This window comes from Spermophilus citellus (genome assembly GCF_964194105.1).
Source record: "Spermophilus citellus genome assembly, chromosome: 19".
NCBI classification, from domain to species: domain Eukaryota; kingdom Metazoa; phylum Chordata; class Mammalia; order Rodentia; family Sciuridae; genus Spermophilus; species Spermophilus citellus.
The window spans coordinates 15,122,015-15,140,450 of NC_138201.1; the positions used below are offsets into that span (position 1 = coordinate 15,122,015).

At 42.8% G+C, this 18,436-nt stretch overlaps 1 protein-coding gene across 6 annotated transcripts in view; it reads left to right on the forward strand.

Moving 5' to 3' along the window:
- The first annotated feature begins 2,961 nt into the window (after positions 1 to 2,961).
- Positions 2,962 to 18,436, forward strand: part of MTMR14 (myotubularin related protein 14) — a 48,586-nt gene continuing 33,111 nt past the window's right edge. For 2 of the 6 annotated variants that reach the window (XM_081275906.1, XM_081275907.1), the window contains exons 1-3: positions 2,962 to 3,259; positions 4,495 to 4,643; positions 13,076 to 13,184. In XM_081275906.1, the coding sequence (XP_081132032.1) occupies positions 3,104 to 3,259; positions 4,495 to 4,643; positions 13,076 to 13,184 (414 nt within the window). In that variant the 5' untranslated portion in view covers positions 2,962 to 3,103. Of the gene's footprint in view, positions 3,260 to 4,494; positions 4,644 to 13,075; positions 13,185 to 17,504; positions 17,620 to 18,436 lie in introns of those variants that run through there. The other 4 variants (XM_081275904.1, XM_081275905.1, XM_081275908.1 and 1 more) reach the window with 3 other exon arrangements.

The window sequence follows — 18,436 nt, forward strand, 5'->3', positions numbered from 1 at the left end:
TCCATCAGCAATTAAAGAAAAAAAATTGTCATTTTTTTTATTCAATGCCATAACACTGAGAATGAACAACTACCATTACATGCAAAAAATAGACTAATCTTAAGAACATTATGTTGAAGGAAAATAACTAAACACAAAAGAATACACATTATGGGGCTGGGGTTGTAGCTCAATGGTAGAGTGCTTGCCTAGCACATGTGGGGCACTGAGTTCAATCCTCAGCACCTTATATAAATAAAAGAATGAATGAATGAATGAATGAATGAATGAATTGTGTGCATGTACAAGTAACAGAAATATTTTTACATAAGAATTCTATATAAAAAAGAGTACACATTATGATTTCATTTGACTAAAGTTCAAAAACACAACTAATATATGTACGAAGGCAGAAAAAAACTTTGTAAACTCAACAAGCCGAAACAACTGTTTACCTGTCCGAGATTTTATTAGCGGGTCTGTAGTGGCCAGTTGCAGAAAAGAAGGGGGTGGAGAGAGAGAGACCCCCCCCCCCAACAGGGTGTTGATATTTATATGCTCAATGCGGGATGAGGAGGAGCAGGGCGAGTAGGCTGTTACTTCTTCATTGGCCAAGAGTTCGAGCCACTTCAGGGATTGGAGGTGCGCCATTCAAAGTTCGAGCCATTCACAGGGATTGGAGTTGATGGTTCGCGCGCCATTCAGTGCGTCCTGAGCGCTCTGGGCACCATCTTTACCAACAATATACACTATTAGAAGTCAAGATAGTGATTATCTAGTTGGGGAATGTGTAGTGACTGACAGTGGACAGGTATGATTCATGTTTTGCCTTGTTATGCCTCTTGTGAATCTGAGAAAAACTGGTGTTTTAATTATGATTAATGGGACTGTATTTTGACATCACTAACTCCATATTGAATTTTCTCTAGTAAAACAAGCTTTGAGCCAAGTGGCAGCTGACAGTTTCACTTGATAATCGGTTGACTGATAGCCACAGGAAAACTGTGTGCAATAGTTGATTTCCTGGAACTTTCCCTCCAAAAACTGACACCTAGAAGTTGAGTGAATAAACCTTCTGGAACCATAAATTCCAGTTCCTTCACACTGCTCACTAAGATGCCACTCTGGGGACGGTTATTTTGCAAAAGCATTAGTTGATCAACATCCTGCCTGAGTGAATAAAACAAATCCTTTACTTCATTGCTGACAACTGGTGGCAATTCAGACCCATTCAAGTGTCACTTTGAATGGACCATTTTGGTCCTGACCATTTTTGGCCACTGACCATTTTGGATAATTTCACTGTGGATAGTGTTTGGGTCCTTACCAGTGCTGTGTGCTTGAGGAATTTTCTTTTTATCTATTTTGCCTATATTTTCATATATTCCTTTTACTTGTTTTTGCTTATTTTATTTTTGTGTGTCTTAGGATAAACTGATTCATTTAGTTTGTCAGTTCATGAAAGAACCAGGCACAGAGGAATGCTGCCTGTAATCCTAGCAACTCAGGAGGCTAAGGCAGGAGGCTCACAGTTTGGAGACCAGCCTCAGCGATTTAGCAAGACCCAGTCTCAAAATTAAATATAAAAAGGGCTGGAGACAAAACTCAGCGGTAGTGTTGCCGAAAGCGTCCTTGTCCCTAATGGCAATCCGATAATAAGGACATGGTTTTGAGAAAAAGGGGAAAGGGTTATTGCTTTGCCAGCAAAGAAGAAACATCAGGGACTCCTGTCCCAAAGGCTGTGATTCTGCCCATCAGCAGGAACAGGGAGGGGGCTTTTAAAGAGGTGATTCAAAGGCTAAATTCCACCTGTTCCCTGTTGGAGTTGTAATTCACTTGTTAATTTGGGAGGCAGTCCTTTCAGAGATCTTCTGGTATCTTCCCTAAAGTCTGATAGTGGACCTGTACTCAAGGATAGCTAAATCTGCCTAGAATGGGGAAGAAAGGTAAAGCAGTTTCCCCAAAGATTAGGGATCGGAGAGATTAGGGAGAGATTAGGGAGAGAGGAAGAGAAAGAAATATGTCCATTTTAAACATAAATTGCAGGGGCTGGGGATGTGGCTCAAGTGGTAGCGCGCTCGCCTGGCATGCGTGCGGCCCGGGTTCGATCCTCAGCACCACATACAAAGATGCTGTGTCTGTCGAAAACTAAAAAATAAATATTAGAAAAAAAAAAACATAAATTGCAGTGGCAGAGAAGCAACGATTACATTCAAAGCATAAAGTGGACATACAAACAAAGATGCTGTGTCTGCCGAAAACTAAAAAATAAATATTAGAAAAAAAAAAACATAAATTGCAGTGGCAGAGAAGCAACGATTACATTCAAAGCATAAAGTGGACCACTGTTACAGACAGTAGAGCTCCCCTGGGTTCAACCCCCAGTACCCCCGCGCCCCCAAAATTCATTAATTAGGAGAGACTGGCATTTGCCAATTATTGTTGAGCACTGTGGTGGATACATGAGGTTCCAGTATACTACTGTCTCCCCTTTTCTGAATATTTGAAATATTCCATTAGAGAGAGAGAGAAAAAAAAGAATACAGCGCTTTTCATACCTTCTTGATTTCTCCACAATATAGGATTTCTTTATAAACTATGGTTGGCCATATAGTGCACTATGCTCATAAGGACGTTGTGAAGAGCAGTGGCAGAAAAGTGCTTTATGAAATGCTGTTTTGATATTAGTTACTACTGCTATTATGGTTGCCGAGGCTAATTTGGTGCCTTCCCTTCTCTCTATAATGGTTCATTCCACTTTTCTCCGCTTTCTCCTGGTTTCTTCCTACTACCCCCTCCCGCCGCAGTCCCGATGGTTCAGCCCGGCTTCCCCGGGGGAAACCCCGTGGGGCGGAGCCCCAACAGCTGCGAGTGGCTGCGGCCCCCTCCCGGAGACCACTTGGATCGCTCCGCGTCACGGGTGGGCCGGTAGTCGTGGGTAAGGCGCGAGTGCCGGGTTCTGATTGGCCAGGACCAGAGTAAACATCCGGCGGAGTGGGGCGGGGCCGGAAGTGGAAGAAGAAGGCGGCGGCTGAGGCGGTTCGCGAGGTTCCAGAGTAGCAGTCGGTGCCGCCAGGTGCCATGGGCCCGGCTGAGGCGCATTGAGGGGACGTGGGGCTGGACCATGGCTGGCGCTCGGGCCGCCGCCGCCGCCTCGGCAGGGTCCTCAGCCTCTTCAGGCAACCCACCGCCTCAGGAGCCGGGGCTCGGGGAGCTGCTAGAAGAGTTCTCCCGGACTCAGTACCGGGCCAAGGACGGCAGCGGGACGAGCGGTTCTAAGGTGAGCACTGAGGCACGGAGAACTGGAGCAGACCCCTGTCTTGGGAAGTTAGAAAGGAAAGACTGAGGTCCGAGGGCACAGGAAAGTAGAAGTGAGACTTGTCTGCTGAGGAAGAGGGTAAAGAGGGAACTTCTCCTGGGTCTGGACCCGGAGAGTAAGGGGCGGGCTTAAAAGTGAAAAAAAGGAGAAACTAGAATTCGAATGAGCAGAGGAAAGCGGTCTTTTTAGTTTGAGACTAGGGGTTTGGAGGTCAAGGGTCAGAGCTGAGGGACCTGGAGCAAAGGTTAGAAGAGAGCTAAGGAATGTCATTATCCTGCTTCTGGTGCCTGGGGGATGGGGGTGGTTCTGGGCAAAACCACCACATCTAAGTAAAAATAGGGAGAGGATTCCTCCAGGTCAGAGGTCAGAATGAAAGGGCAGAACCCAGCCAAGAGATGGACTGCCAAGAGATGGACTGCTGAGTTGCCTCCTTATAAGGTCTCAGTATGACTTAGGCCCATCCCTTTCCTTCCCCTATAGAGCAGGAAGACAACCCACACTCCCTCTCTGTTCCTTTATCAAAAGAAGGTCTCAGTTCCTCTCTTTTTTTTCCCCCCTTGGGATTTCCCTCAGACCTTCCACTGCACCTAGGCTTGATGCCGCTCCAGGCCTTCTGATCACTTGTAAACTTCTTGAGATGTTAGAGACTTATGTTTTTTTCCCCTCTAATGGACCTTTCTTGAACTGTGAACAAAGTGAACAGCCTTAGGGGGAGCTGTGCCTTCTATTTTTATAAGGAAATGGTGTGTTATTAGACACTGTCTGAAGTTCTTATTGATTACAAGGACTAGAGCTTCAAGGTACTAGTCTGAAGCTGGAGAAGAGGGAATAATCTGTCACCAAGGGTAGGTGATGGGTTAGTGACAGGTTTTGTAATCTTGAGAAAGATATATTTTATGTGTTGTCATTTCATTTGAAGCTAATGAAAGTTGTGATCCTGCCCCCCAAATGCTGAACACGCACAGTTTTTACATGCAATATCAATGGGTTTAGGGTCCTTCCTGAAGTATGCCATGTGGGTTAATGAACATGTAGGGTCTGTGAGCTAGCATCATGATGTCTATTCACAGCACTGAATAATAATAATAATCACAGAGGCACATGTCATTCTCAGTGACCTCTCCAAGTAATGGACCACATAAATATGAGCCAGAGAAAACCAGAATCTTTTTCATGCTTAAGTCTCCTCTGTGCAGGTTGAGCGCATTGAGAAGAGATGTCTGGAGCTGTTTGGCCGAGACTACTGTTTCAGCGTGATTCCAAATGTGAATGGGGATATCTGTGGTCACTATCCCCGACACATCGTGTTCCTGGAGTATGAGAGTTCTGAGAAGGAGAAAGACACGTGAGCATCATGTGACCATAGTATGCTTGTTGGGAGGTCCTGGAAACTCATCCCTGGGGACAGGAAGTTGTTGCTGGGCAGGGCAGACATACTTTCTTGCCATGTTAAGAATAACTGGCATGTCGGGTGTGGTGGTGCATGCCTGTAATCCCAGCAGATCTAGAGACTGAGATAGGCGGATCACAAGTTCAAAACCAGGCTCAGCAATGGCGAGGTGCTAAGCAATTCAGTGAGACCCTGTATCTGAATAAAATACAAAAATAGGGATAGGGATGTGGCTCAGTGGTCAAGTACCTCTGAATTCAATCAGTGGTACAAAAAAAAAGAATAACTGGCAAATTATTCTTGGCCAGTTAAGAATAACTTCAGGGTTCAGTAAGTTAAGTTGGCAAGTTGTAACAGCATAGAGGAATTGGGAGTCATGACCCTGGATTTCTCTCACTCTTTCTCTAGAGCTCATTGTCCTGAGACATTACATCACACTTCACCTCTCTGAACAAATTGGGTGTTCTTTTCTTTCTTTTTTTTCCAAGAGTATGAGTGGGTGGTGTGCTGTCAAGACAGGCTTAATAGTGTTTGCCATATGTAGCCCTTAAGAACCTCAAGTTTAGAGTGAGAGTGCTTGAGTTTATATCCTGGATGCCCCATTTGCTGGCTATCACTAACCCTGGATAAGTTATTTAACCTCTTTTTCCTCAGTTTTCTCATTGGTAATTCCCTGCCTCATCTTAATTAGTGCTTGCAAGGACCAATTAAACTTCTAGAAAAGTTGCTAGTGCAATTCCTGATGATAAGTAGTGCTAATTCAAGCCTGACATGTTTGTTGTAAGAATTAGAAATAAGAGGGCTGGGGATGTGGCTCAAGCGGTAGCGCGCTCGCCTTGCATGCGTGTGGCCGGGGTTCGATCCTCAGCACCACGTACAAACAGAGATGTTGTGTCCGCCGAAAAAACTAAAGTAAATAAATAAATTCTCTCTCTCTCTCTCTCTCTCTCTCTCTCTCTCTCTCTCTCCCCCCCTCCTCTCTCTTAAAAAAAAAAAAAAAGAATTAGAAATAAGAGTTACCTTGGTAGGCACCAAGACCTGAGTGTTTTTTGTGGGATAACAATTAATAGGAGAGTAGACATGAAGAGCCTGGTGTAGGAGATGCCCTATAGGCAGTCAGTAAATGGTCACAGTTGTTTGACACTAATGACAGGACTGAAGTTCAAGGTTTGCTCTAGAGTTTCTTCTCCTAACTTTCCTGCTTGCTACTGATCTTGCTGCTGTCTTATATTTCTGTATGGACAAAGTATCAAGGTGAATGCTATAGCTGACTCATGGTATACAGTGCAACCAGTCCTCTCTATATTAAAGTATGGCCATCTGTGGGCCTGAGAACCTAGTAGAAGTGTAGAATCTCAGGTCTCAGGTCTGTTGAACCAGAATCACAACATAACAAGCTTTCCAAGTTATTCAAATACACATTAAGGCTTGAAAGTGCTACTGTAGGCAAACCAAGGAGAATGGTGAACCTGCCTTTTGTGTGTCTGGGAAGACCTTATGGTAGGGGAGCCTTTGCAGCTGCCATTAGAAGGATGACTAGAATTTCTCTGAAGTTCCTTAGGGACTAGCTTATATAGGGTCTTGATCATTAGGCCAAAAGCGGGACTTGTGGATCATGTGTGTTAGTGGTTTTGTAGCAGTATCCCCTGAGCACGCATTAAGAGTACAAATTCTAGGGCTGGGGATGTGGCTCAAGCGGTAGCACGCTCGCCTGGCATGCGTGCGGCCCGGGTTCGATCCTCAGCACCACATACAAACAAAGATGTTGTGTCTGCCGAAAACTAAAAAAAAAAAAAAAAAAAAAAAAAAAAAATTAAAAAAAAAATTCTCTCTCTCCCTCTCTCTCTCTCTCTTCAAAAAAAAAAAAGAGTACAAATTCTAGCTGCACTTGGAGGCACACACCTTAATCCCGGCTACTTGGGAGTCTAAGGCAGGAGAATCAAAAGTTTGAAGCCAGCCTGCAAAACTTAGTGAGACTCTACCTCAAGATTAAAAGAGCTGGGGTTGTGGCTCAGTGGTAGAGTGCCCCTGGATTCAATCCCTAGTACTACCAAAAAAAAAAAAAAGTACAGATTCTAGAGCCACCCTGGTCCTTCTGAATCAGAGTTTCCAGAATCTGCCTTCTCAGAACTCCCTAGATACTTACATGCTGTAATACTGCTACGGTGGGCCACAGGGAACCAGAAAATGCTTACAAGCAGAGGAACAGCCTGCTCAGAGGAGTTTAAGGAGTAAGCCTTAGTTTCCTCAATCTTACAGTGGGGATTTCTCTTAAGAGTGCCTGACTCATGAGGTCTGCTGGGGTTCCTAAGTAAATGAATATATTAAGGCCTCTTTATGAAGGTTATAGAAAGTATGGTCACCTTCCTCTGTGGGGATCTCCAGTCCTAAAGAACTGGGCTTTGTTAAGGCCCCTTATTTATGGTTCTTATCTCTTCCTAACTCCTTCCAGAGTTAGGTAAACTTACCTCCTATGATCCTTTAGCCTACAGTTGCTCAATGAGGACTTTTCTTTTACCTTGCCTGTCCCCTTTTTTCCACTCCCCTCAGGGCTGGCTGGCAGTTTACCTCTATCCTGATGGCATTCTGATATTAAGCCCAGCTCTCTACCCCTGGGATCTTGTTACAATGCAGAATCTGATTTCACTACTTTTGAGGTGGGGATGTTTTCTAACATGCTCCCAGGTGATGCCAAATAACAGTAGGTGGAAGAACTTGGTCTTGGTCACCTCAAAGAAGCTTTTCCTGGAAGGCAAACAATTTCATTACTAATTTAATCTAGCTCTTAAAGAGAAGGAAACTAATATTTGTTGACCAGCTACTGGTTGGTAGGTGTTAGGGTCTCATACATTATGCTGCATCCCCCAAGAAGACAGTATTGTCCCATTCTGCAGAGGAGAAAGTTGAAGCCCAAAGAGGCAACTTGCCTCTGCTCAAGATTACCGAGGTGGTACATGGAATGGGGTTAAAAGCTGGATTTCCTGACTTCTGCTCTGCCTTTTCTGCTTGTCTGCTTTTTTTTCTTTCACCCTCACCTTGTCTAGCGGGGCCTTATTCTCCAGGCCGGGACTACTGTACATCATCTTCACTCTAGAGGAGTTACTGGAGTTTGATTTTACTTTTCACTCTTTGCAAGGCCTCACACTAGTAATTGAGGTTATTTTTGGGGGGGTGATGCCTATTTGTTGGAGGGGAAGGACTAGAATAGTTTGCTTCTTTACATTTGGTTTTGGTATTACTGTGATACTAGCTTAGACTGAGTTAAAAATGGTAGAACTGGATTCAGGAAGTGGTTTGGGCTTGATAGTGAACCTCCGTAACTCTGTTCATTGTCTAGGAATAGAAGCCTGGTCCGGGGTCTCTGGACATGTGATTGTCAGCAAGTGTTCATGGAGCTGCTACAGTGTAGTAGGCCCCAGGAATCCAGCCAGAGGCCACATAGATGAAGTCCTTACCCTTAGGTCTGGGGATAACAGAAAAATAAGCAGTAACTGTATAATAAGAACCAGAATAAGGGGAAGTACAGATGAGGGTCTAAGGGACAGTGGCTAAAACCCTTGGCTCAGTGGCCACCTGCTGTGGTTTTGAAGTCAGTTGCCCTGTTTACCTGTTCTGTGGCCTTGGGCTAGTGATTTCATAGTAACGTGTTTCATCTGTAAATGGGGCTAATGATATTAAATAGTAGTAGCAGTAACATTTACCTCAGGAAGTTTGGGGCATGTGTAGAAGGGACAGTCAACATAGTTTGGGAAGTGTGGGGGCTGTTGTGTAAAGGTTTGCCATTGGAAGTTAAGTGACAACAACTTTTTCTTCTTTACCTGAAAATAGTTTTATTTGTGTGTAAGTAATACTGAAGAAATATAAAATCCAGCTGGGTGTGGTGTGCATACTATAATACCAGCAACTTGGGAAGCTGAAGCAGGAGAATCCCAAGTTCAAGGCCAGCCTCACTAACTTGGTGAGACCCTGTCTCAAATAGAGAGCTAGGGAGGGTGTGTCTCAGTGGTTAAACACTCCTGGGTTCAATCCTTGGTACCACAAATAAGTAAGTAAGTAAGTAAATAAATAAATAATTCAATAAAAAATAAAAATTTAAAGAAACCTCACTCCTTGGTAACATCTTGCCAGAAATTTCAGTGCATATTTTGCAGACATAAGTATGTAAGTCTACATTTATTCATTCACATATGAGTATCATGTGCCAGATACAGCTTACTGCTTAGCACTACCATAAAAAGACAAGAGGTAATAAAAATAAAAACAGGAACTATTGCGAGAACAGAAATTGCTTTGGTGCTTTGAGTGGGGAAACCAGGCAAATAAACCATTAGCTAATCTAAGAAGAAAAAATGTGTCTTTACATTTAAAGATAGCTCAAAGCCCTTGAGAGGGAAACAGGTGTATTTTCCACCTGGAATTAAGGAGGGTTTGCTGAGTGAGAAGTAAGGAGAATAAAATGCAGTTTTAAGCATTTATACACCATGGAGTATTACGCAGCACTAAAAAATGACAAAATCACGGAATTTGCAGGGAAATGGATGGCACTAGAGCAGCAGATTATGCTTAGTGAAGCTAGCCAGTCCCTAAAAAACAAATACCAAATGTCTTCTTTGATATAATGAGAGCAACTAAGAACAGAACAGGGAGGAAGAGCAGGAAGAAAAGATTAACATTAAACAGAGTCATGAGGTGGGAGGGAAAGGGAGAAAAAAAGGGAAATCACATGGAAATGGAGGGAGCCCCTCATTGTTATACAAAATTACATATAAGAGGTTATGGGGGGAATGGGATAACAAACATGGAGGGAAATGAATTACAGTAGATGGGGTAGAGAGAAGATGGGAGGGGAGGGGAAGGGGGATAGTAGAGGTTAGGAAAGGTAGCAGAATACAACAGTCACTAATATGGCAGTATGTAAAAATGTGATGTGTAACCGATGTGATTCTGCAATCTGTATTTGGGGTAAAAATGGGAGTTCATAACCCACTTGATTCTAATGTATGAAATATGATATGTCAAGAGCTTTGTGATGTTGTGAACAACCAATAAAAAAATAAATTAAAAAAAAACACGCAGTTTTAAGGCATTTAGGATTCAGAGGAAGTTACTGGTATGAGCGAGCGAGAGGCAGCTGCAACAGGTAGAGCTGACCAGGTGGAGAAAAGATTCTGGAGTACCCTGTGGATGGGAAGAGGGGTGCTAAGTACAGGACTGTACTTGCTCTATTGGATATTCTTAGAGTCAGAGTTTAATGAGACAGTTGTCTTGTTAGACTGAGGTTCCTTTTTATTTCATAGGTACACTGAGTGACGGAGGACAATAACATTCAGGTGCTTGGGGCTGGCTGGCAGCTCTGTGCCACCCTATAGGCACTTTGCAAAGGTACCCCAGGATCTGTAGGTTGGTCATTCTTCCCCCTTCCTTCAACAACAAAAAAAAATTTTAGTTAATAAAAATTGTATCTTGGGCTGGGGATGTGGCTCAAGCGGTAGCGCGCTCGCCTGGCATGCGTGCGACCCGGGTTCGATCCTCAGCACCACATACGAACAAAGATGTTGTGTCCGCCAAGAACTAAAAAATAAATATTAAAAATTCTCTCTCTTTCTTTCTCCTCTCTCACTCTCTCTAAAAAAAAAAAAAAAAATTGTATCTTGGGGATGGGGATGTGGCTCAAGTGGTAGCGCGTTCGCCTGGCATGCATGAGGCACTGGGTTTGACCCTCGGCACCACATAAAAATAAAATAAAGATATTATGTCCACCTAAAACTAAAAAAATAAAATAAAATATATTTAAAAAAGGGGCTGGGGATGTGACTCAAGTGGTAGCACACTCACCTAGCATGCATGAGGCATTGGGTTTGATTCTAAGCACCACATAAAAATAAAATAAAGATATTGCGTCCACCTAAAACTAAAAAATAAATATATATATATATTTTAAAAATTGTATCTTAGGGGCTGGGGATGTGGCTCAAGCGGTAGCGTGCTCGCCTGGCATGCTTGGGCCTGGGTTCGATCCTCAGCACCACGTACAAACAGAGATGTTGTGTCCGCCGAAAAAAACTAAAATAAATAAATTCTCTCTCTCTCTCTCTAAAAAAAAAAAAAAATTGTATCTTACGGACTAGGGTTGTAGCTCAGTGGTTGTGCGCTTGCCTCGCATGGTGAGGCACTGCATTTGATCCTCAGCACCACACAAATAAATAAATAAATAAAACAAAGATATTGTCCATCTACAACTAAAAAAAAAAAAGTTGTATCTTAAATTGGACCTCACAGAAAAATACACATTGGAAACCCCCTTATCTCCTTTCCAAAACACTGAAACTGTTTTAAAAATCATATATATATATACACATACATATACATATACACCAGCGATTGAACCCAGGTATGCTTAAATACTCAGACACATCCCCAGCCCATTTTATTTTTCATTTTGAGGGAAGGTCTCACTAAGTTGTTAAGGGCCTTCCTGAGTTGCTGACACTGCTCTTGAACTTGTGATCCTCCTTCCTCAGCCTGCTAAATCATTGGGATTGCAGGCATGTGCCACCATACTGACAAAATCTCTTAAATTATTGATCCTCTTTTTAACTTAAATTTCAGACCCTACCACTTGTTAGTTTTTATATTGACAAGTCACAGTTTGGAATAAAAATAAATACAATTTTACAAAGAATTCAACATTTTTTTTCCAGGCCAAGTCAAATTTCTTTATTTGAGTCTTTAGAACAAAATATTTGTAAAAGACGTATCTAATAAAGGGCTCTTAAAATATATAAAGAACTCTTAAAACTCAAAAATAAGAAAACAAACAACCTGTCAGGCATATACCATGTCCGTAATCCCAACTACTCCAGAGGCTGAGGCAGGAACATCACAAGTTCAAGGCCAACCCTGGGCAATCAGCAATGTTTTTTTTTTTTTTAATATTTATTTTTTAGTTTTCAGTGGACATGACATCTTTATTTGTATGTGGTGCTGAGGATTGAACCCAGCGCCCTGTGCATGCCAGGCGAGCGCGCTACCCCTTGAGCCACATCCCCAGCCCAATCAGCAATGTTTTTAAAACTATTTTTATTAACTTCAACAGCATCCAGATTCATGTAATTAAGGAACCACAGATATGGGAGTTGCTGACTAAATCCTCCTCAAACACATAAGGATCCCTAGAAGGATTGAAATGTGAAAGGAATTAAACCCTTATAGGGATTGGTCTGAAAAGCATTATTTTTTTTTTCCTGCACTATTGGGGATTGAACTCAAGGGCATTCTACATCTGAGCCATATTCCTAGCCCTTTTTGTTTTATTTAGAGACAGTGTCTGGGGCTGGAATTGTGGCTCAGCAGTAGAGCGCTCGCCTAGCATGTGAGGCCCTGCATTTGATCCTCAGCACCACATAAAAATAAATAAATAAGGGTACTGTGCCAACTACAACAAATAAATAAGTAAATAAATACAAAAATACATAAATAAATATTTAGAGACAGTGTCTGGCTAAGTTGCCCAGGCTGGCCTCTAATTTGAGATACTCCAGCCTCAGCCCCTCAAGTTGCTAGGATTAGAGTATGTGCCACCACACATGACTAAGCTCAGCTCTTTTAAGGAGGGAATATGAGCCCCTTTCTTCCCTTCTATGTGTGTACTTGGATAGCTGGCAAAGCTTCCTGCTGTAACTTTTCTGCCTCTTGTCTCTGTGACTGCCAGAAATTCTGACTAACTGATCTAGGACCTCTGTTACCTGATGGTACTGAGGATAGACCCTTATTTTAGGGAAATGTGATTTTGTGTGAGTGTGACTTGCTGGACCTCATTTCTAAACCCGAATCTTTCACATTCTAGGAGCTCCCTTACAGAACCTGGTGTATTACATCTCTTGTGCCATAGGTAGCTTTTCTTTTGCTTTCTTTGCCCAGCATTTTATACCCTTTTGACACTTTGGACACTTAAAGATGGTTGCAATGAAACTGGCTGGCACATGAACTGTAATCTCATCTTGCTCCCTAAAAGATCACAATTATGGCCTTGTGGTTTCCAGAGTCTATAGGTACTAGGTCTTACCCTGGAAGTGAGGTAGTAGACACTTTAGACATAGTCATCTGTCAATTTCCTATGTATATTTCTGTCTTTTACATATTATGTCTAAGGTTCTTTTTTTTTTTTTAAATCATCAAGGTTCTGAAATCAGGATAACTTTAATACCTACAATTAGCACTTTTTTTCTCACCCTAAAAAACTTAATATATCAATGATCTAAAATTTAAGAATTAATAGCATTTATTAGCTCTCCAGTGAGTATTCTTATACATGTATGTAGACCTTTTGCCCGTGGCAAAGTGCCCATGTGGAAGCCAGTCTGATCTGCCTCTTGCCTTTGTGTTAGGTTTCAGAGCACCGTGCAAGTGAGCAAGCTGCAAGACCTCATCAATCGCAGCAAGATGGCCAGGTGCAGAGGACGGTTCGTCTGCCCAGTAATCTTGTTCAAAGGCAAGGTAAGGCCCATCCCACAGCCCCATGCTCTGAGACCCTCTTCTGGAGTAAGTGGTTTCATACAAAATGTAGTGTCTTTTTGTTCTCTGCCAGCCAAGGGTGGGATGGTTACTGTATCTGGTGCTGTCAGAAGCAGGCCAGAGAAACAGATCACTTCTGATTCAAGGATGATTTCAGGTAGGGAAGGAATCTTTATAGCCCCACCTTGTGTTCTGCCCTTTTAGCTGTTTGGACAATTAAAGAAAGTTGGAATGTTTTATAGCCATGTAGACCATGAACCTTCATCTCACCCTTCTCCTTGAAAGATTAGATTGTGACTCTGGTACTTATTGCTTGTGCAGGGCCTCAGTTTACTTTACTAGGAAAGGAGGATAATAATCATACCAGCATTAAAGGTTATAGAGTAGATTAAATCAAATGAGATCAGACTTCATGGTTTTTTCATTCCTTCAGTCATGCAGTTAACAAACTATACATAGCACCAGCCAGTTTCAGGCCTTGAGATGTGTCAGCTTGTAAAGCAGACAAAATCCTTACTCTCATGGAGCTTGGGTTCTAATGGCTACAATTAAGTTGGCTTCCTAATGTGGTCTCATTTTTGCTACTGGGGATTAAATCCAGGGGTGATTAACCACTGAGCCACATCCCCAGCACTTTTTATTATTCTTATTATTATTATTATTTTAAATTTTGAAACAGGGTCTCACTAAGTTGCTGAGGCTAGCCTTATACTTACAGCCTTCCTCCTCATCCTCCTGAGATGCTGGGATTACAGGTGTGTGCAGGGAACATCCAAATGAAACAAAGGCTCAGAATGGTTAAGTAACTTCCCCAAGTTTATTTTACATAGCAGAAGAGCTGGTATTTGAACCTATCTTCAATACCATAGTGCAGATGAAGGTCATTTGGTGTGGTGTAAGGGGGACTCAACTCAACTGATGTGGACTGACAGATTGACCAGTGGCCTCTAGAGAGAGTCGTGTGGCTTGAGAGTGTTGGAGGACAAGCAGGATGCTTACTGACTAAAAGGGGTAGGAGGGTGTCCCAAGCAGGTGATACAGCATTGGAGAAAGGAGGTGCAAAGGAGAGATAAGCAGAAGGCCTTCATGACTAGAAAAGAGAGTATTCTCTTCTCCAAGCAGGGAATGGAAGGGATTGAATGAGTGAGGCCAAATGCTGCCAGTGCAGAGAGCCTAGAAGAGGGAGAGAAACAGGAGTACAGCCTATGCAGCAAATCTCTGAGTGCCACACTCTCTGTAGTTACCCAGCTGTAGTTACCCAGCCTGATTGACCTAAGCAGTGGGGAGGAGAGTGTGTGTTGGCCTAGTCCTGGGGTACTTTTTTTTGTGTAGCAAAAGGGCGGGTGAGAAAGGGAGGTAGAAAAGAAGTTTCTGTTGAAGACTTTTTAGGGCACAAGTATATGTGGACGCTAGGTCTCAGAAATTGATCTTCATATAGCTGTTTGTTACCACTTGAGAAAGTTTTTGTGTTTAGAAGTTACGGGGTCTCCAGTTTACAGATCATTGCTCTGTGGATCACAGTGCTTGTCACTAGAAATAGGAAATACTTGAACCAGTGTTTGCTCCACTGAACAGCAGTGTAAGGATAAGCTTGTGAAAAGCATTTCATCAAATAAGGAGAAATACTATATGGTAGAGCTGACTTAATCTCTGACTCCAGATTTATAAAATTCGTTGGTAGACTGGGGATGTGACTTGGTCGTAGTGTACTTGCCTAGCATGCACAAGGCTCTGGGTTTGATTCCCAGTATCACTAAATGGATGAATGAATAAATTTTTAAAAATGCATTGGTATACATATAGTGACAGAGTTTAGACTCTAAGAAGTCCCTCAGTGAAGATACCCATGTGGCTCTGGCTCTGTCTATTCTGGAATTCCTCTTTGTTCTGTGGATCATGTGACAGGAACTTTGCTGAATGCATTTGGGAAATGCCATGCTAAATAGTTCCAGATTCTTGAGATTTACCCTAGAAGGGGAGTTGTCTGGCAGATGGATAGCCTCTAGATTTCAGGTGGGCTGTGAGGAAAGAGCCCTAGGCTAATAGATCACAGAGATGGCAATGAATTTCTACCAGGGAGTTTGCTGTGCAGGATAAGCCTGAGGAGCTTTTGGCATCCTAGATGTTCACAAGGGCTTTGTGGTTAGTTCTGCTTTCTTCTCCCTTTGCACTTTCACATCCCAGCAGTGTGATGCTATTTTTCTCTTCACTTTCCTTCTTCTTAACTCCCACCAAGTCATTGCCTAACACCTGTGTACATGTATTTTTGTTTTGATTATGTGGTGCAACATCTATTTTGCCATGTTATAATTCCATTGGGCAGAGGCCTTGTCTCCCTGCTATCCACTGGCACCTGTCTTCCTGCTATCCACTGGCAGACTGTCTGGCATGTAAGTGCATGCTTGGCAGGAAGATGTGGCTCTGAATCAAATAGTAGTGGTCCTTCAGTTAGGCACTAGAGAGACAGATGAACAAAATGGTCCTTGGGGCTGACAAAGTAGGAAAGGCATTTGGAGGGAAATTAGAAAGGACAGGAGCATAGGGCTGCTGCTATGAGCTGGGGACCTGCTTCTCAGATGAGTGGCTCACAGCAGGCACTTGTAACTCACTCCAAGGGTGGCAGTATAATGATCAACATTACTTTTGGAGCACCTTCTTTTCCCAATGTAGGGAAGGGAGAGAAGTATAAAATACTTGCTTCCTGCTTCCTTCAGAACTCGGTTCAGTGTGCTACTGTGACTGAGGAAGTAAATGTTTGATTTTATTTCATTTTGTTCAAATTAAATTAGTGTGAAAGCAATGTAAAAAGAGTTTTTTGTTTATTTGGTTGGTTAAAATGAACTTTATGGCTGGGCACAGGGGCACAGGGGCACAGGCCTATAATCCCAGTGACTTAGGAGGCTGAGGCAGGAGAATCACAAGTTCAAAGCCAGCCTCAGCAATTTAGCTAGCTCCTAAGCAATTTAGCGAGACACTGTATCAAAATTTAAAAAAGATGGTAATATGGCTCAATGCTTAATTGTCCCTGTGTAGAATCCCTGGTACCAAGAAAAGAAACTTTTTGGGGGCTGGGGATGTAGCTCAGTGGTAGGGAACCCCTATGTTCAATTCCCTTAAAAAAAAACTAGGACAATTCTTTTTTCTTTTCTTTTTTTTTTTTTTGTACTGGGGATTGAACTCAGGAGCACTGGGCTACTGAGCTGCATCCCCAGCCCAATTTTGTATTTTATTTAGGGACAAGGTCTCACTGAGTTGCTTAGCATCTTGCTTTTGCTGAGGCTGGCTTTGAACTTGTGATCCTTCTGCTTCAGCCTCCTGAGCCACTGGGATTACAGGTGTGTGCCACTGTACCTGGCTTCATCTTTCCTTTTGTTTTCTCCCTTAAGAGGTAGGACACAGGTCAGTCACTTTTATTTTTTTGCTGTTTTTTTTTTTTTGTTTTTTTTGGGTTTTTTTTGGTGGTGCTGGGGACTGAACTCAAGACCTCATGCATGTTAAGCACATGCTTTACTACTGAGCTACAGCTCCGGCCCAGTCACTTTTATTTTGTTTGCCAAAGTTATTTATTAGATTAACAGATTCTTGAGTGCTATTCTACATGTAGAATTGGAGGCCATTTCTAATTAGGTAACTGAAGAGCATTCGTAGTGTGTCTTGTTAAGGTGCAGAAATGATGGATCATGATTCAGAGTCATTAGGCTTTGGAGCAGGCATTTCGAGTTAGACTCTACCATGGTAGAGTAGACCTTCTGCCACTTGAGGCCTTTCTGAAGAGTTTGGTACTCACTCAGGAACTTAGCCAACTCACTTTTTCTTCTCTATCTGACTGTGAGTGTGTCCTAATAGGCCAGGTCTGGCTGAATGGCTATCCAAAAAGACAAGGACAACAGAAGGGGTTTAGGAGAAGAATGGGAAGCAAGAAGAAGGTCTGAATGCTCAACAACCAAAGAGATGATTTGTAACTGCTCTGAAAAGATTTAACAGATAAATTCAAAGGAAAGTGAGGCAGATCCCAGCAGTTGAGATGAGGGTAGAGGGTGAGTATGACCTGTGCCAGATGGATGGCTGCACCCCTCCTGTCACCCTACTCATAGGGATCAGAAATCTCCTCCATGGGAGTCTTGGGGGTTCTCTACCTGGGGATTGTCCCTCTCTACTGAAGCTCTCCACCTTGCTTCTCCAAATTACTTGGCTGATTTAAAAAAAAAAAAATTTTTTTGTAGTTATAGATGGACAGAATGCCTTATTTTATTTGTTTATTTTTATGTGGTGCTGAGGATCGAACCCAGTGCCTCCTGCATGCTAGGCAAGCACTCTGCCACTGAGCTACAGCCCCAGACCCTACTTGGCTCATCTTAACCAAGAGCTGGGCTGGGTTCCTTGATGGACAAAGCTCTGGAAATGTAGGTAAACTGTGGTATGTATGGTTTTTGCTTGTTTTGTTTTGTTTTGTTTTGGAGATAATTGATAATTTTTATCAGTTTTCTGTTTTTGTTTTTGTTTTATTAAGGATTAAACCTAGGGCTATTTTACCACTGCCACATCCGCAGTCCTTTTTATTTTGAGACAGGGTTTTGCTAAGTTGCCCTGGCTGGCCTTGAGCTTGCAGTCCTCCTTCCTCAGCCTCTTGAATCACTAGGATTATAGGCATGTGTCTCTCTACCCAGCAATTTTCATCAGATTGTTAAAGTGGTTTTAGATCCAGAAAAAGTTAGGTGAGGGTGAGGCCCCCTCACTTCCATCCACCCCTAGATCTTCTCCATAGGCTTCCAGGCCAACCTCCGTATGAGGAAGGGTTGACAGGTAAGTGCATGCTCAGTGACAAGATGCTGCTCTGGATAAAGCAGTAGTGGTCCCAGGCTATGATGAGGGGAGTCAGATGAACCAAGATAGTCTTTGGAGCTGGAGTAGTGGGAAAGGAAGAGATATAAATAGGTCAAAGCACCCAGCCTCCCAGGTTGGATGCAGGCTGCTTTCTATTGCCTGCTCCCACCCCCAGGGAGATCAGAAGATGATAGTGGTTCCCATGCACATCTTTTTTCTGTAGCAGCAAACTCTTTCCTCCCCTTATCTTATAGGAAGAGAAGAAGAAGCCTTTAGATAGTATTTTGGCCATTTGTAGATATCTGTGTTTTTTGGTGGTGGTGGTAGGGTACTGGCATTGAACTCAGGAGCATTCAACCACTGAGCCACATCCCCAGCACCATTTTGTATCCCTGAGTTCCTTAGTGCCT